Genomic DNA, 19,844 nt, shown 5'->3' with positions numbered 1-19,844 from the left:
AGTGCTCAGATGTGTGCTTAGTCCCAAGTGTGTCTACTGCAGCTATTTCTAGCCAAAATCAACACTTAAATCGAGTGATTGTGTAGCATGATGTTGGTATCAGTCAATCCATATCCATTCGGGGCCTGAGCAAATCACAGAGGCAGCCGAGGAGAAACTCACTCTCCCTGACTGCTGAACTGAGCTTGGGACTGCAGCATCAACTCTCCTGTCCCCAGCTTGCCAAATGCAAAACGTGGTACTTGTCCTCACCCACCTACGTGAGCCAGTTCCTTCAATACATCTCTTGTATGCCATGTTTCTCTGGAGATCTCTGGCTCACACAGCATCCAGTCGCACGGGAATGCCTGCTATGAGTTACTCTCTGTCCTGGGACCTCATTTATTTCCTTTTTAAGAGTCTGCTACTGTTTCCCAAGTGATCATTTTGCTTCCTTGTATTTTAAAGAAAAGGCCATGCTTCCAGGGTGATGTGCCCATGTGGTCCAGCACAACCCAGAACCTGGCAGTCAGCAAGTGCTCCGTAATAATCACAGAACCAAGACTTTGTTCTTTCTTTCTTTGTATGTGTGTGAGCTTACGTGTACTGTGTGCATGTAGGAGCCCCTGGAGGCCAGGAGGAGGCATTGGATCCCCTAGAAGTAGAGTTACAGATGGTTATGAGCTGCCACGTGGGTGCTGGGAACCAAGCCAGGGTCCTCTGCGGGGCAAACAACTTATCCAAACTGCTGAGCCATCTCTCTAGTCCCCAGTACGATTGCTTGAAGTGCAGACTGGCCGTGAACAACTGACCCTCCTGCCTCTATCTCCCAAGCGCTGGGATTATAGGGGTGCACTGCTGCACCTGGCCTTTAAGGTGTGTATTATGGACAGCAAAGGAGTGGTTCCCTAAAACATCCTGGCAGTTTCTCAGGAGCTTCTGGTCCAGGTCCTGGCTCCCAGCCCACGCACTGTATCCAGCACACGTCATCTTGCATTAACCCACTGGGGCTCACAACATGTCTGCTTCATACTGTCTCTGAATCAAAGTGCTGTCTCCTTCACTCCAGAAAACACTGTCACAGCCTATGTCCCAAGGAAATGTCATGCACACCCTGAGGCCACTGATGACACTGGTGGAGGGTGTTCAGAGGCCAAGTCCCTGTGTTAAGGTTTTTGTTCATTTGCTTTTGAGACAAACTCTCACTTGCACTATGTAGCCCAGCCAAGCCTCAAACTTGAGACAGTCCTCTTGCCTGCACCTCCGCTGCCTGGGTTAATAGGTATGTGTTACTATGCCAACTTTTTATTTTAAGGCAGGATTTTATTATGTAGCATGTAACCCTGACTGGTTGGTTACACAAGGTTAATACACGGAAACAAAACTATCACTTGGGAAGCGGTAGCAGACTCCAAGGACGTAAATGAAGTCCGAAGGACAGAGAGTAAATCCTAAGAGGCGTTCCAGATGAACCTGGTTCATAGAGCTCTATTTCTACCTCATGGGAGCTGGGATTAATAGTGTGTGGCATCACACCCAGGATTTTTGTTTTTGTTGTTTTGTTTTGTTTTGCTTAATGAACACTTTGTTGGCCCAATGCAACCTCCTTATTGACCCCCTGGCTTCTAGAAGAGTTTCCCCAAAACTTCTACAGCTAATAGGTCTAAGACTACTCCAACACAGAGGAAGGCTCAGCTACTGGCTGAGGTAGGACTCTCTGGGAGAACACCTTGATGGTACACTACAGGAAGGAGACTGAGAAGCCAAGTGGCCATCGCGATTGTCAGTCCTCTGTAAGTTGTTACCTCTTAGGATAAGGACTGGAGTCCACATGACTACAACACATGCTTTCCCAGCCTCTTTACCAACAGACTACAGGCACTCTTGACAAAGCCTAAGCTTTTATTTTTTTGGCAACATTTCAGCTAAAGATGGTGCCCTAGTATCCTTGAGCTTCTATCCCATCCGCCCCCCAATCACAGACATGAGGGCTTATAAATAACAAACATTTATTCCTCTCAGTTTGGGAGGCTAGAAGGTAGAGGCTGGGGCACCAGTATGGTTTAGTTCCTGTGAGAGACCCCTTCCTAGTTCATAGACCTTCTCCCTGGGTCCTCACCTGGTAGAAGGGGCAGGGAGGGCCCCAAAGTCTGAATTATAAGGGCATTAAATGCACTGGGTCTCAAGACTGAATCATATCCAAAGGGCCCTCTTCAAAACACCCTGAAGGAGTGGGTCCCCTTGTGAGCCTCCGCCTCAGGTCTCGGTCCCCAGCCCACCAGCTCAGTACTGCTGGCTCAGGTCATCGCGCATCAACCCACGTTCATCACGTTGGGTGTGAGGTATCATCACAGCGACAGAGGGGAGACAGACATTGTCTATGGAAAATACGTGTGTCTGTTCTTGGTCTAACACCTCAAGGCTGCTGGGATCTTCTATAGAAGAAAAGGATTCCTGTTCCCGTGGAGAAGGAGCGCAACACGAAACTATACTGAGAACACTACTGTCTTTCAGGGGGAAGAGGGCTCATGGTCCATGTGCAGCTTGTAATAAGAACGGTCTGAACACCTCTGGGGTCAGAAGCTGTGAGCTCTCACTTCAGCTTGGGAGGGTTGTAAAGCTGTAAGCCATGAAGCCTGACTTGATTGTCTTCACACACATGAGTCCCCCAGCCTGGGAGGCTGGCTCTGCTTAAGAGTGAATCTCTCCATCCTTCCTGCGTCTCTACTCTGCTGATTCTATACGCTGGGGTCGGCCGTCCCAGCGGGTGCATCTAGGCAAGCTCCATCCCGTTTACTGCCTGGAGTGATGCGATTCTTCTGTCTTCAGCATCAGTCTCCCCTGGAGAGGTGCCACTGGCTGAGTGTGGGAAAGCAAAGAGCGGGAGGAGGTAGCTCAGTCATCTTCATCGTCATCCTCATCTTCAGTGTCCTTGTTAGGGGCGCACCTCTGGAAACACTGCACCACAGTGGCCAGGAAGAAGCTGGAGATGATGGCAGCAATAGACACAGCCACCCCAGAGAAGATGATGATGAATAGGTCTGTGAGAGATAGGCTGAACTTACACTCGCTGAAACTGGCTTCGGACAGCTCCCTCAAGGCCACCCTCCGGTCCTCCATGGGCAGTGAGCACTGGATGGCATCGAGGCCTGGGGAGAGATGGGTGGAATGAGAGAGGGTTAGGCTGCAGCCCATGACAACTCAGAAGTAACCTCCGGGGAGGAGTTCTCACAACACTTGGTAACCTAGCTTCACAGGTTCAAATCTAGGCTTGAGAGCCCAGGCTTCAGCACTGGAGACTTCCTGTCACCTGTGGAGAGATTTATAAGGTGCGCTTTTTCCAGGGAGAAAATGGAAGACACCATTTTGACAGGAAGCTTAGCAACCATTAACCCTTGCTTACCTTTGGTGCCTTCAAGTATTTGGGAAAGCCTCTCTTGTTCCCTGTTTCTGTGTTTCCAAGCTGCAAAGAGCTCACCCCCAACCCTTTCCTAACATCATCTGAAAGTTAGGGTGTTGTCTTTCAACCTTCTTTTTTTGTTTGTTTGTTTGTTTTTCGAGACAGGGTTTCTCTGTACAGCCCTGGCTGTCCTGGCACTCACTCTGTAGACCAGGCTGGCCTCGAACTCAGAAATCCACCTGCCTCTGCCTCCCAAGTGCTGGGATCAAAGGCGTGCGCCACCACAGCCCGGCTGTCTTTCAACCTTCTTAATGAGACTCCTTGTACCCAGCAAAGAATATTCTCACTCACTGCCCAGCACCCCCAAACCACTGTTGGGGTTCTTACTAGTGTGACTCATTTCCTCCAGCTCAGAAACAAAAATGGAGAAAGAATATTTGAGCTTTCTCCCTCCTTCATTGCTGTCCCATCCCTTGTACATCCACAGCTGCTCCACCCATGTAGCCCTCCCAAGGGAACAGTTGCCTAGCAACTCTGACCTCTCCCGAAATCAATGCAGCTGCTTTATAGACCCAAGGATTTAGACAACCAGAGCTCTTTGGTTTATTTGTGGCTTTGATTTTCCATATACAAAATTTTTTTTTGAGGCACAGTAGCTCTGGATGGCCCAAAACTCACTATGTAGACCAGGCTGGCTTCAAAACCACAGAGAACTGCCTGCCTCTGCTTCTCAAGTTCTGAGATTAAAGGCCTGTGTTCACCACACCTGGCTTCCTCATTACACATTAAATGTATAAATTAATGGAATAGGAATGACTTCCCATTCATATATATGCATGTAGTGTACATTGATTCTGTTCATCCTACTGCTTCTCTTCACTGTGTGTGTGTGTGTGTGTGTGTGTGCATGAGTGTCTGTCTATATGTGTGTGTCTGTATGTGTATCTATGTGCGTGTTTACATGTAGTGCCCTTGAAAGCCAGAGCCATTGGCTCATCTAGAATTGCTTGGCATAGGTTGTTGGAAACAGAATTCAGGTCCCGTGAAAGAACAAGTGGTATGTGCTTTTAATTGCTGAGGCATCTCTCCAGCCCCATTTAGTTAAATCTTTTCTTTTCTTGTTTGTTTGTTTGATTGAGACAAGGTTTCTGTGTGACAGCCCTGGCTGTCCTGGAGCTCAGTCTATAGACAAGGCTGGCCTCAGACCCACAGAGGTCCACCTGCCTCTGTCTCCCAAGTGCTGGGATTAAAGGAATGAGCCACCATGCCCATCCTTTTTTCTCCACTAAATGATTTATTCACTTTACATCCCGATCTCAGCCCTCCTCCTTCTCCCAGTCCCCCCTCCAAACAGTTCCTCTCCCCATCCCCTATTCCCTTATCCTCTAAAGGGGAAGGCCCCCACTGGATCCTAACCCTGGCACATCGAGTCTCTGCAATCCTCTCCCACCGGGGCCAGACAAGCAGCCTGGGAAGACTACTTCAAGGAGAACAGAATCCACAGGTAGGCAACAGAGTCAGGGACAGTGCCTGCTCCAGTTGCTGGGAACTAGCATGAAGACCAAGCTGCACATCTGCTACATACGTGTGGGGTCGGGGAGGTAAGTCCAACCCATGCATGCCTTTTGGTTGATAATTCAGTGTCTGGGAGCCCCCAAGAATCCAGACTAGTTGACTCTATTGGTCTTCCTATGGGACGCCTATGTCCTCCAGGTTCCTCAGTCCTTCCCCAGGCTCTTCCACAAGACTCCCAAGCTCTAATGTTTGACTGTGGGTCTCTGCATCTGTTTCCATCAGCTGCTAGGTGGACTCTCTAACAGGACATTTATGCTAGGCTCCTGCCCATGAGCAGGACAGAGTGTTATTAATAGTGTTAGGGACTGGTTCTTGTCCATAAGCTGGGTCTCAAGTTGGGCCATTCCTTCAGAGTCCGCTCCTTCTTTGTCCCTGCACTTCTTGTAGGTAGGATATCATGTCTATCTTTACCATGATTTTTTTTTTTTACTCTTTTCTTTCTTTTACACTTCCTCCTTTTTTCCCTTCCCGTCCCCTTCTTTCCTTTCGCCTCCCCTCCCCCACCCCCATCTGTCTGTCTGTCTGTCTGGGTGGTACTGAGGGTAGGAGCCTGGGCCTTGCTCCTCATAGGCAAGCACAGTACCGTTGAGCTACATCCCAAGCCTTTGACTGTTTCTTAAGAAGATAAAACTCCACAGCTGGAATGGGATGTAGCTCCATTGGCAGAGTGCTTGCCTAATGTGCATAGAGCCTTGGTTTCTATTCCAGTATGACATAATGCATGCCTATAACACTGAAATTTGCAAGCAGGAAGATTGGGCCAGCTCGAGATACATGGAATTATGTCTGAAAACAAAAAATAAAACATGGGGCCTGGTGAGTGGGTAAAAGCACCCGACTGCTCTTGCAAAGGTCCAGAATTCAAATCCCAGCAACCACATGGTGGCTCATAACCACCCATAACAAGATCTGACTCCCTCTTCTGGTGTGTCTGAAGACAGCTACAGTGTACTTACATATAATAAATAAATAAATCTTTAAAATAAAATAAAATAAAATAAAATAAAACATGGAACTGGAGAGATAGCTCAATGGTTAAGAGTACTTTTTGCTCCTCTAGTGTACGCAAGTTGGGTTCAAGCACCCACCCACATCAGATGGTTCACAACTGCCTGTAATTCCAGCTCCCGGGGATCTGATGCCCACTTCTGGCCTACACACACACACACTTGAATATTAAAAATTAGGCATACTTTTTTAAAAAAATCAAATTCCAACATTCTTATTCAGAGCACTTGAAAAGCCTTTGGGCATCAGGGAAGTTCTAAGATTTCCCTAGTGGGACTCCGAAATAGACATCTCTTTCTTCAGTGCTAAAATCAGTCAGTCTGCCTCTTCTTAATAGCTAGCCAAATGCCCTAAAACCAAGAAAGGAGAGTCCAGCCTGAGCATGAGCAGGGTTCTAACAGCAGCAGGCAACACGCGACCCTCAAGCTCATAGGGGGGGTCTCAGCTCAGCTTTCAGAGTCCAAAGCCATGCACACCCCTAGCGCGCACCTTTAAGCTCTGTCCCCTTCCCAGGCTGCAGCTCCCTGCGTCAATTCCGATTTCCACAATGCTCTTTGTGCCTCGAGATTAGCCTTGGCATTTTTACAAAGCGGCGTTTTTAGAAAATGTCATTTCACATTTCTCCGTGGCTGGAAGAAAAGGGCTTATTTGGGAAACCGCCGAGCATCCCACCGGGGTGGAGGTTGGACTTGCACTCTAGGTTGTGATAAGACATCCTGGCTTACTGGCTCTCCTGCGCTCACAGAGAGGGCAGACAAACAAGAGGGACTGGACAAAGACTCAGCAGGATGGGCGGGGCCAGGCAGAAGAGGGCGGAGATCTGCCCTTGGAGCCATCTGCAGCAGTACCCATGATTGGTGCAGGGCTTCATGGTGGGGTCTGTGACTTTAGGATTCCCTTCTCTCCTTAGCAGTATCTTATCATAGACCCGGTTTCTCAATCTGGCACTGTTTCTGTTTGGGTTTTATTGCTGCTGTTTGTTTGATAGTTTGATAATTTTCTACATGTATATAACGCATGTAGTCATTTACACACACATACACACACCCTTTCCGGATCTCATCCCCACACCCAATGACTGGCCTCAAACAGAGTCCACCTACCTTTGCCCTCCCAAGTGCTGGGATTAAAGGCATTCGTCACCATCCTCTGGCTGTGCATGCTTTGTGTGTGGTCCACTGAGTTAATTAGGTTGTGGTTTACTGATTGATTGATTGATTGATTGATTGACTTAAAGTTGGAAGACATGTCAGATCTCCTGGAGCTGGAATTACAGGTAGTTATAAACTGTCTGATGTGGGTGTTGGGAATCAAACTCCAGTCCCCTGAAAGCTATACACTGCCCTAACCACTGAACTGTTTTTCCAGCCCCTGGGTTTTTGTTTTTGAGGCAGTTTCATGTACCCCAGACTAGCCTTGAACTCATATGTAGCCAAGAATGGCCTTGCTATTCAAACTCACCTGCTTTCACCTGAAAGTGCTAGGATTATGGGCATACTCCACCATGCCTGGTTTATGGGTGCTGGGAATTGAACCCAGGGCTTCCTGCGTACTAGACAAACACTCTACCAACTGAGCTCCTCCTAACCCCAAACCCAGGACTCTTGGCATGTTTGATAGGATGCTGGTCCTTGGCTTGTGCCATCCATGTGATTTAGGATATTAGCATCCCATCCTCTTTTCAGGAAGTGCGAGCAGGACCCCCAACCAGTGGGGCAATTCGAAGTGTCCCCAGGAGCCAGGTGTGTTTGTATCCTCAACACTTGAAAGGTAGCGTCATGAGGATCAGAGTTCAAGGCTAGTCTCAGCATATACTGAGGGTTATATGAAATTTTGTCTCAAGCAAACAAACAAAAGCATCTCATTTAAGCAACCGTTTGAATATAAAAGTATATATTATCTCTTAGATTTTTTTAAATTTTATTTTATGTGGTTTTGCCTATATGTATATCTGTGCATCATGTACATGCAATGCCCACAGAGACCATAAGAGGGCATGAAATCTCTTGAAACTGAAGCAATAAGCTAGCATGTCAGTTCTGAGAACTAGACCTGGGTCCTCTACAAGGTCACCTAGTGCTCTTAACCACTAACCATCTATCTCTCCAGCCCCATCTAGAATGGTCTCTATTGCTGTAATAAAACATTAAGCAAAACCAACTTAGGAGACCGGGCTTCATTTTGCTTTCAGATTACAGTCCAAAATCAGAGAAACCAGCACAGGAACTCAAGCTATGAGCATGAAGGCAAGATCTCAACCAGAGGCCATGGAGGGGTGCTGCTTGCAGGCTTGCTCCCCATGACTTGCTCAGCCTGCTTTCTCATGCAGCCTAGGACACCAGCCCAGGGGTGGCACTGCCCACAGTAGGCTGGGCTCTCCCACACCCATCACCAATTAAGAAAATGCCTCCAAAGACAAGCCCACAGGCCAGTCTGGCGGGAGCATTTTCTGGATTGAGGTTTCTCTTTTCCTAGATAGTTTGAGCTTGTGTCAAGTTGACAGACACCAGGACATATAACGATTAGATGTGCCACTCTTCCTTGAGGAGTCTGCACATACTTGGGTATACTTTCCAGGACTCGTTGAGTACATTTGTTCTCAGGTGTGTCTGTCTGTGCTTCTAAGAGCGCCCTTCTCTTCTAACTCTCACATTTAAATCTGTATTAAATGATCCTTAATAAATTCAGCTTCATAAACTGGCCAGCCCTGAAATTCTTTTCTGTGTTGAATCAAAAATCCTAGTTTCAGGGCTGGAGAGATGGCTCAGTGGTTAAGAGCACTGATTGCTCTTCCAGAGGTCATGAGTTCAATCCCCAGCATCCACATGGTGGCTCACAACTATCTGTAATGCCCTCTTCTGGTCTGTCTGAAGAAAGTGACTCTGGTGTGTTTGATTCAAAACAGAAAAGAATATCAGGGCTGGCCAGTTTATGAAGCAGGTGTAAAAGATAGGCTTGTGTGTGTGTGTGTGTGTGTGTGTGTGTGTGTGTGTGTGTGTGTGTATATGCATATGCAGGTATACATGTTGTCATGGTTTGAATATGCTTGGCCCAGGAGTGGCACTATTTGGAGGTGTGGTCTTGTTGGAGTAGGTGTGTCACTGTGGGTATGGACTTTAAGACCCTCATCCTAGCTGCCTAGAAGTCACTAGCAGCCTTCAGATGAAGATGTAGAACTCTCGGCTCTGCCTGCACCGTGCCTGCCTGGATGCTGTCATGTTCCTGCCTTGATGATAATGGACTGAACCTCTGAGCCAGTAAGCCAGCCCCAATTAAATATTGTCCTTACAAGAGTTGCCTTGGTCATGGTGTCTGTTCACAGCAGTAAAACCCCAACTAAGACAGTGTGCTTGAGTACAACTCTTTAAAACTGCTTGCCAGCTCAGGAGATAGCAAGCATTAGGACCTGATTTCAATACCCAGAGTCCACTTTTAAAAAGCCATGCACCGTGCTCTGTGCTGGCAACCACAGCCCTACTTGGTGAGTCCCAGGCTGGTGAAAGACTCTGCCTCAGAAGGCAGGATGGATGGTGTCCTGGTTGGCTTCTGTCAACTTGATACAGACTGGAATCACCTGGAAGAAGAGAGAGCAGATTGACCTGAGGCATGTCTGTGTCGGCAGAACATCTTCTTGATTGGCGATTGGTGGGAGGAGAGCCCAGCCCTCTCTGGATGGTGCTGCGTCTGGGCTGGTGGTCCTGGCTCGTATAAGCAAGCAGGCTGAGCAAGCCACGGGGAGCAAGCCAGCAAGCAGTGTCCTCAGAAATCTCTGCTTCAGTTCCTGCCTTGGCTTTCCCTGATGACAGGCTGTAACCTGTCAGCCAAAGAAATCCTTTCTTCTCCAAATCGGTTTTCGTCAGGATTTTACCACAGCAAGAGAAATGAAACTAGGACAGATGCCATCTACGAAGTGATAGCCAAGGTCATCCTTAGGCTTAAACACGCACACGACGCATGCACACACACTTGAGCACACACAGCCACTCTTCCCTCAGCAACCAGGGAATGACCACAATGGGGTTAGCAGCTCTCTGTGCCAACACAAACAACACTGAAGTTCAATACCTCAAAAGAAAGCGGAGCCGCTGGGCGGTGGTGGCCCACCCCTTTAATCCCAGCACTTGGGAGACAGAGGGAGGCGGATTTCTATAGTTCGAGGCCAGCCTGGTCTACAAAGTGAATTCCAGGACAGCCAGGGCTACACAGAGAAACCCTGTCTCGAAAAACAAAAAACAAAAAAAAAAAAAAAAAAAAAAAAAAAAAAAAGAAAAAGAAAGAAAGAAAGAGGAGCCCACTTAGTCCTGCAACCCTTCCTGCTGCCCAAACCCCCAAAACTATCTCCCCCTCCTGATTATTGTTTGAGGGCTTTGGGTTGCTTGTTTGTTTGCTTGTTTGTTTGTTGAGATAGAGCTTCACTATGTAGCCAAAGTTGGCCTCCAGCAGGCAGTCCTCCTGCCTCAACCTACATGGCCTGTGTTAACCACACCCAGTTTTCAGTGCCAGAGTCAGCACCCAGGCTTCCAGCATGCTGTGGGAGCACTCTTGCAGCCGAGCTGCAGCACTGTCCTTTTCTGAGCCTGCTTCTTCAGCCCCGAGGATCAGCTGGCCTCCTTCCATTGATACCTTCCCGTCTACTCAGAGAGGGTTGGGTTCTCTGGCCTGTGCTCAGTGGCCCCTCGATGGATTGTGAAAAGTGGGAATCACAGATGAGTTAGTCCCGGTTGTCACAGCTCCTGTCCCGCGGCCACACATTACCAATGGCTGCCCAGATTTCCTGCCAACCCCCCAGCTTGGAGGCTTCTGCATCCTGGAGGACTATGGAAAAGGTGTCTGTGCAGATCACCTCTCCTTGGGGTGACTTCCCCGTGGGCAGCTTAATTGTCCTCCTGGTTTCCACCCTGTAGTGGCCCTTCCTTCTATCCATTCCTCACATCAGCCAGCTCCATCTTGTTCTGGCCCGGCTTCTCTCTTGGGATGGGCGCCTTACTCCCGTGAGTGGCTGAGGTCCTCCTCCCGCCCACACCCCCAGGCTCCATCCCCTGAATGATGACTTCTTCCCACAGCTGACACCTGAGTGGTGAGGGTGACAAAGTGCCATCCTAGAAATAGACAGTGACACAGCAGATGGTGGATTGAGATTAATCTCTCAAGCCTGGCCCGGCCCCTCGCCAAGGAACAGGCTGGGCGCAAACCTCCCAGGGGGCCTTTCTCAGGCTTTGGCCTCAAGAGAGCTAGCTGCTCAATGCGATTGGCCACAAGCTCTCCTAAGCACTTCTGTTGTTAAAGATAGGTTTCTGCTCTCCTAATTCTGCTTACTAGGCAAATCCTACATACGCACTGAGACACCAGCAATAAACGAACAGAAGGCAGATGGAAAAACTTATAAATACAGTTTGCGCAATAGTTTAGACCTTTCAAGGTCCTCTCCTAAATGAACCTAGCAAATCTCCTTAGACAAATCTGTCTGGTAGAAATACCTCCGGCACCATGTTTGATAACCCATGGAGAATATCTTCTCATTCACCAAATACCACTTTTATGGATATTTGGTGAGCCCAAGCTCCTGGGCTCAAGACATCCTGCCACTTCACACTCCTGAGTCTTGGTACTATAGAATAAAATACACTTTGGAAACTAGAAAGATAATGGAATGGTTAGATGAGCTTGCTGTGAGAGAATGACAACCAAAGTTGGAGTCTCCAGAATATATATATATATATATATATATGTATATATGAAAAGGTAGGTGAGGTTGTTAACGTACTTATAATCCCAGCATCAATTTTTTTTTTTTTAGGCAGACATGGCCACATGCGCACCTGTAAGCACAGTGCTGTGGGCGGCAGAGTCAGGTGAATGGCTGGGACTTCCTGGCTTCCAGCCTAGCCCTAGGTTCTATGAGGGACCCTGCCTAAAGACAATAGGTGGACCATGACATCAGGTGTACTCTGACCTCTGAAAGTACTTTTTCTGCAATGGCCCACGCAACGTGAGTATATCACACACATGCATATATACCACATGAGGACACACGCAAAAACACACATTTAATGGCTGCAAGGTGTGGGAAGCCACATTCACCATTATAAGATGGCATCTGAGCCCGAAGGGCGTCGGCCAACTAACTGACAACTGACAACTGTTGTGCACATGCTCAAACAGCACAGATGATGAGTCACAGCTCAAGCCCGGAGCATGCAAATGAGGGTATATAGTAAGCACCAATCATAGAGTGACACATTCCTCTTAGGCCTATTTAAGCAGCACCAGTTTTCAGGCTCGGGGTCTTTTCGCTTCAGCGATAAAACCCGTTTTAAAACGTCTGCAGAAGGATCCTGTTGTGGCGCGGCTTTCTTGCTGGCAAGTTAGGCGATCGCGACAGCAAGGCACTTTATGGTAGAGAGATCATGCTCTTCTCACTGGTTTCCCAGATGTTTCCAGGATTGTTTTCTCTCCCATTAGAGTTTTTATTGCATTTTATTTTTGTATTTTGAGTCAAGGGCGTGTGCCCCAGTGCATTTGCAGAGGTCAGAGGACAGCAGGCAGGAATCAGTTCTCTTCTACCATGTAGGTCCCAGGGATCAAACCCAGGTCATCGGGATTGGCAGCAATTGTCCTTAACAGCTGAGCCATCTCTCCAGCTCGGGCTAGTCGCCTACTTATCATCATCAACCTGACAGGCCATAGAGAAGAATGTCACCGGTTGAGCTGCATTTTGTATTTCTCTGGTCACTGGTTGAGCTGCATCCTCTATTGTACAATCGGGGGCCAAGACCTGTGGTATGGCTTTTGTCAGTCTTCCAGAAGTGTCAGAGGCCTTAGTAGCAAGGTAGGTTTGAGGAAGGGGTGTGGTAAAGCCCGCCCAATCTACTCACCTCAGAGCTACAGCTACAGCTCTCAGGAGCTCCTCCCACACCTTGGAGGAAGGGAGCTACAGCCTGTTCTCTCCCAAAGCCATCCTCCAAACCTGCTTCTTCCTCTTGCCTCTGGATGGATGAAAGGAGGCACGCCAGGAAAAACCCTTCCTTGCATTTCTCTGAAAAGCGTTCAAGTCCAAAAGAAGCTGGGCAAAGAGCGTTTCGAGGCCTTTCACGCACACTGCCAGGCTTTCAGCCGCTCTGCCTGTTCTCACACAGCAGCACACGGTAGGATAGATGTGTGACAAGACACATTCGATGCCGGAACTTCCCTCCTTTCCCAACTCCCCCTCATAACAGAGATGAGAGGTGAAGGGGATTCAGACGACTCACCGAAGGTCACTGTGACCGCTAATCTAGAGGGCAGGCTCTGCAACTGAAGAATTACCACCATCGGATTGTGTCGGAGCATTGTTTTGTTTTGTTTTGTTTTGTTTTTCAAGACAGGGTTTCTCTGCATGGTCCTGGCTGTCCTGGAACTCACTCTGTAGACTAGGCTGGCCTCGAACTCAGAAATCCGCCTGCCTCTGCTTCCCAAGTGCTGGGATTAAAGGCGTGCGCCACCACGCCAGGCAGGAGCATTTTCTTGATGGCTAATTGATGTTAAAAAAAAAAAAAAAAAAAGACCCAGGCCAGGGGTTGGAGAGCTAGCTCAGAGATTCAGAGCACTGTCTGCTCTTCCAGAGGTCCTGAGTTCAATTCCCAGCAACCACATGGTGGCTCATAACCATCTGTAATGGGGATCTGGTGCCCCCTTCTGGCCTACAGGCATGAAAGACCCAGCCCTACTACAGGCGGTACTGTCCCTACGCAGGTGGGCCTGAGAGCAAGCTAGTAAGCAGCTTTCCTTCATGGTTTTTGTGTTGCATCCTAGCCTGCTTGAGTTCCCGCTCTGACTTCCTTCAACAATGGTCTGCAACCTGTAAGATGAGTTTCAACTCTTACTTCCCTTTGCCTTTGGCCTGTGAAGATGAAATAAACTCTTTTTCCCCCCAGGTTGGCTTCATGATGTTTATCACAGCAATAGAAAACTAACTAGGACAGTCACCTAGACTCTGGCCTGGACCCCCAAGTCTTCTGGTGCCCTGTTTGTTGTTTTTCCAGATACCTATTCTTCATCACTCTGAACATCTGGAGAGGGTGTGTGTGCTGTGGCCTCAGCTGGAACTCTCCCGTGCCAGAGAGGAACACTGCATCAGGAGGTATGCCCGTAGCGCCGTGAGGCTTGCTCCTGCTCTCCGTAGTCAAGGAGAGTGGGCTCTAATTTCTTATAGTGCTAACCTTTGTCTTCTATTGCCACTTTCATTAAATATCCACCATCACATGGGGGAAAATTCCCAATTATCCTCTCTGTCTCGGCTGGCAGACACTCCGTCTGATTAAATAATAAGCTGATTTCATGGAGAGAAGGATGTATGCAGTGTCCGGTCAAGGGCTCATCCTGGCACCACACAGCCAGAGCTCATATACCTCTCAAATTGAAATTGTCCCCATTAAATGTCCACTCCCTGGCCCCTGGCAACCCCCCACATCTTCCTTCCTTTTCTGTGAATTTCATCACTCTGGTCCTCCATAGATGTAGAGCCAACTGTATAGTAGCTGGCTCAGTTCCGGTTACTATTGCGGTGATGAAACACCATGACCAAAGCAACCTGGAGAGGAACGGATTACACTGCCACATCACTGTTTATCATTGAAGGAAGTCAGGACAGGAACTCAAGCAAGGCAGGAACCTGGAGGCAGGAGCTGATGCAGAGGCCACGGAGGAGTGCTGTTTACCGGCTTGCTTCTCATGGCTTCCCCAGCCTGCTGTCATACAGAACCCAGGACCCCCCCCCCCCAGCACAGGGGTAGCCACAATGGCTTGGGTCCTTCCCCATTAGTCACTAATTAAGAAAATGCCCTACAGCCTGGTCTTATGGAAGTATTTCCTCAACTGAGGTTCACTCCTTTCAGATGACTCTAGCTTGTATCAAATTGAAATAAAACTAGCCAACATAGAACTTATCGTTTTTGTGCCTCATTTATTTCTCGTTTGTTTGTTTTGGTGTTTTGAGACAGGGTCTCACTGTGTAGCCCTGGCTGTCCTGGAACTCACTATGTTCCAGGCTGGTCTTGATCTCACCCGTGATATGCCTTCCTGAGTTCTGAGATCAAAGCCATATACCACAATGCCCTGAGTGTGTGTGTGTGTGTGTGTGTGTGTGTGTGTGTGTGTATGTAGGGGTTGTTTGTTTACTTTTGTTTGTTTTTTGAGACACGGTTTCTCTGTAGAGTCCTAACTATCCTGGAACTCACTTTGTAAACAAGGCTGGACTCTAACTCGGAGATCTGCCTGCCTCTGCCTCCTGAGTGCTGGGATTAAAGGTCTGTATCACTATACCCAGCTAGACATTTTTTTTTAACATAGAACTTTTTGTTTGTTTTTTCAAGACAGAGTTTCTCTGTGTTGTCCTGACTGTCCTGGAACTCACTCTGTAGACCAGGCTGGCCTCAAACTCAGAAATCCGCCTGCCTTTGCCTCCTAAGTACTGGGATTAAAGGCGTGCGCCACTACTGCCTGGCTTAACATATAACTTTAATAATAAAAGGATTCTTGTTGTTTTGTGATGGTGGTGGTTGTGTTTTTTTTAAAGATGTGTATGAGTTTTTGCCTCCATGTATGCAAATGCATGGTGCATATGCAATGCATTTGGGGATCAGAAGAAGGCATCAGATGCACTGGAACTGGAATTACATATGGTTGTGAGCCACCATGTTTGTACTGGTGAATGAACCCAGGTCCTCTGCAAGAGTAGCCAATGCGGGCTGGGGAGATGGCTTAGCGGGTAAGAGCACTGACTGCTTTTCCGAAGGTCCTGAGTTCAAATCCCAGCAACCACATGGTGGCTCATAACCACCTGTAATCCCGTAATGAGATCTGACGCCCTCTTCTGGTGCATCTGAAGACAGCTACAGTGTACTTATGTATAATAATAAATAAATCTTAAAAAAAAAAAAAAAAAGAGAAGAGTAGCCAATGCTCTCAGCTGCTGAGCCATCTCCCCATCCTCTGGGGTTTTTGTTTTTCTGTGGTTTGGCTTTGTTTCATTTTTGTTATTATTGCTTGCTTTCGTTTGATTGTTTGTCTTTGACTGTTATTGTGACCAAGTAACATGTATCTACTTCCCAATGGTCTAATAACTGAAGCTTGTTACTTTTATAATCAGGAAAACAAAGCAGCATTTATTTTATTTTTAGAAAGAGAGAGAGAGAGAGAGAGAGAGAGAGAGAGAGAGAGAGAGAGAGAGAGAGAGTCACCTTGAAGTTGTCTAAGAAAAAGTAACCATGTGACTTCAGGCAAGCTTTAGCTTTTTTTTTTTTTTTCCTCTCCAATCCAGATGACAGTAATCCCCATTCATTTGCCCGAGGCAAGCCTGCTGACATCAGAAAATGGAGGCAATCTCTGGGGCTCAGGATGGCCTCCCCCACCGGCCCTGAGTTAGTATGGTTAAGTGATATTATGACACAGGTTCCTGGATAAACACCCTGTCTGCCACGGCACTCTATCATGGAAGGACTCTGCCCACAGAGGTGCCCACTGGGGCTCCCAGCCCCCAAGTGCCAGGACACTCCCTACAGATCCCGTTGGGTTGTCTCTAGGATGGAGGCAGAGACAAGGCACTTATGCTCACTTAGCTCAGCCACATCCACCCTCCTCCCAGTCCCACAGCCTATGTCTCCGAGTGTCAAGGTCATAGGACAACAGAGTCAAACACCTCATCTCTGGTACTGAGGGCTGTGACTCTGGAGGGCACAGAGACCATGGCTCGAAAGGGAAGATGCAAGAAGAGGGCTGGTCTAACTAGCATCCCTTCTGAGACATCTGTTCTCTCAGGCCTCGTGTAGGCTGCACCTGCTCCACACACCTCCAAAGCGGGGCATACAGTCTTGCTCTCAGTCCCTGCTAGCCTCTTCCACTATGGCTCCAGGACAAGGCTAGGGACCATTTATGAATAAGCCTTCTGTGATGATGACATCTCAAGCTGCTGACCACATGTCCACATAGTGCATGCACATCCTTATGAAAATACTTGCATAGTGGGATACAAAGAGGCAGAGACAAATGGATCTCTATGAGTTCAATCAAGGCCAGCCTGGTTTACATAGCAAGTTACATAGCAAGTTCCAGGCTAGTCAAGAGTTACACGGTGAATCTTGTCTTAAAAGAAAAGAAATAAAAAGAAAAGAAAGGAAAAGAAAATATATGAATACAAACATTTTTTTAAGTCACAATTTTTTACTTGCGAGTAGCTTTCCAGGTCTTACACTTATACTCTCTTGATTTCAGAGGAATCTTAACCCTAGAGACTGTCAGCAGTTTAGGTAATATCACTGTGCCTGTGCCGGATAGTTTTATGTCAACGTGACACAAGCTAAAATCGTCTGAGAGGAGGTATCCTCAATTCAGAAAACGCCTCTATAAGAACAGGCAGTAGGTAAGCCTATAGGACATTTTCTTAATTCATGATTGATGTAGGAGGGCCCAGCCCGTTGTGGATGGTGTCATCCCTGGGCTGGTGGTCCTGAGTTCTATAAGAAAGCAGGCTGAGCAAACCATGAGGATCAAGCCAGTAAGCGGCACCCCTTCCATGGCCTCTAGGTTCTTTCCCTGACTTCCTTAGATGAGGAAGTGTTAGCCTAATAAACCCTTTCCTCCCCACTTTGCTTTTAGTCATGGTGTTTCATTACAACGATAGTAACGTAAGCAGGACAATCACCCAGCTGCAAGGTGCAGAGCCAGAGAGCCAAGGCTTCCCCCATAAGCTCCCCATCAAGCCTCTGTGTACCGGAAAGCCCGAGATGGAGCCCATACAATAAACACAGTTCATAGACTTCTCCCCTGGTGCTCACTCAAGAGGTCTGGGGACCTAGAGATCAACAGGAGGCTCCTGGGTGGCTTGCAGACCCTGCTGCCCATCTTCCAGGCTGATGGGAGGGACACCGTGACAAAGGGACGTCTTAAGGAGCACGGCATCTGTGACAAAGGCGTCATTACAAGATGCTTCCTGGTATCCTCCTGACATGCCCCCACCTCTCTACCCTGGCCGGTTACCTGGGTGATTTCCAGAGTCTATCTGGCTTCTGATTAAAGAGATATTAGCTCTGTGCCCTGGCCACCCACTGTCCCTCACTACCTAAGAGCTTGGAATCTCATGGTGAACCACCACAGTAGGTACAGAACCTGGGACTGGAAGGAGGAAGCAGCCTGATGTCACCCAGGAACTGAGGACTGAAGGGGAAAAGAAAAAAAAAAAAAAAAAAAAAAAAAGATGCTGTTCCTTCCCATACCTCTCAGAAGAATGGGACCTGAGGTGATAGATCCCAGAGTACAAGGTTACCTAAGCTATTAACTAACTACTCAGCTCTATGCCAGCTCTCTATCTGGCACTGCTTTTGTTTCTTGGGAAAGTTGTTGGGGAGGGTGTCCACCAAGCACAGAAGCTAAGTAAAAGCGACAGACATGACAAAGCGATCCGTGACTATAGACAGCAGGGTAGGGCTGCCACAGAGCTGGGCTTGAAAGTGAATGCTGGTGACCCTAGAACTTGGGAGGCTCGGGAAGGAGAATGATGAGTTCCAGGCCAACCTAGGCTGCACAGCAAAACCCCATCACAGAAACAAACAAAATAACCATGGGCTAGCAAGATGCCTTAGTGGATAAAGACACTTGTCACCAAGCTTGATAACCTGAGTTCTATGCCCATGGCCCACACAGTGGAAGGAGAGGACAGACTCTGAAAAGACCGTGGCATTTATACAGACACATGTGTATCAAAGTATACATTAAAACACACACATAGGGCTGGAGATGACTCCAGCTCCAAATAAATATATTTTTTAAAAAAATAAAACTCAGAAATCCACCTGCCTCTGCCTCCCGAGTGCTGGGATTAAAGGCATGCGCCACCACACCCGGCTTGCAGGTGGATTTCTGAGTTCAAGGCCAGCCTGGTCTACAAAGTGAGTTCCAGGATAGCCAGGGCTATACAGAGAAACTCTGTCTCGAAAAACCAAAATAAATAAATAAATAAATAAATAAATAAATAAAAAATAAAAAAAAATAACATACTTATATGAAAACGGGACATCTCATTTATCTGAGATCCAACACTAACTGGGCACCCTAGGAGTTTTGTTCAACTTGTTTGCTGGCTTATTTTGCTTACTGCTAACTGTCCACGGGAGGTGGTGCTGGCTTTCTAGTCCTCCCTCCTGCAGGGCAGTTTCTTGTCAGGTCTTAGCCTGGCCTTTCCCTTCCCTCTCCCTTCTAGGGGACCAGCTTTGAGGCTGAATACTCGCTATCCCTGTGTTGGGGGCTCACCTGGGGGCTCACCTGGCAGACAATGCATTTTTGCTACTGACTAAGGCAGTTAAGGTCACAAGCAGATAGCTCTGCTCTGTCTGATGGAGGAGGGTGCAAAGGTGCAGACAGCAACGCAGGAGGGAGCTGTCCTCCACTCAGGCCTGGGGGGCTCCCTCCCTGGGAAGAGGCAGGGATTAGAGAGCCTGAAGCTTGTATCCCAGAGCAGCCTCATTTTTCAAGGGCAGCAAGTGGGTGGTCCACATAGCTACTGAGCTGGGAGCCAGAAGGTCCATCCAGCCCGGCTCCACCCAGCCTTGCTTAGCAGTGAGCGTGGCTTCTCTGCACACGTACCTTCAATACAGGGGGGGTGGGGGGGCAGTCTTAACACCACCACCACTTAAAGTCCCAGGAAGCCCACCTAGTGGGTACTGTACCATCTTCATTTACAGATAAGGTGGGTGAGTTACAGAAAGGCCATGCAAGACTGGGGATGTCACACAGTGGTAGAGCATGTGGCAAACACACAAACAAGCAAGCATACTTCAGTGCCCCAGCTGGGCCTTCCGAGATTTTTGACCTTGACCTTCATGAAAGACAGACGGGGGGGGGGGGGGGGGGG

The 19,844-nt window shown here is 48.0% G+C and overlaps 1 protein-coding gene across 1 annotated transcript in view; it reads right to left on the bottom strand.

Moving 5' to 3' along the window:
- Positions 1-1,865: 1,865 nt before the first annotated feature.
- The window catches only part of Lrrc38 (leucine rich repeat containing 38), a 22,198-nt gene continuing 4,219 nt past the window's right edge, over positions 1,866-19,844 (bottom strand). Inside the window, exon 2 of the mRNA XM_021201170.1 lies at positions 1,866-3,128. Within this exon, the coding sequence (XP_021056829.1) occupies positions 2,875-3,128 (254 nt within the window). The 3' untranslated portion in view covers positions 1,866-2,874. The remainder of the gene's footprint in view (positions 3,129-19,844) is intronic.

This window comes from Mus pahari, chromosome 6, assembly GCF_900095145.1.
Source record: "Mus pahari chromosome 6, PAHARI_EIJ_v1.1, whole genome shotgun sequence".
Lineage (NCBI taxonomy): Eukaryota > Metazoa > Chordata > Mammalia > Rodentia > Muridae > Mus > Mus pahari.
The sequence above is the reverse complement of the archived record's forward strand: the minus strand, read 5'-3'. Positions and strand labels throughout refer to the sequence as shown.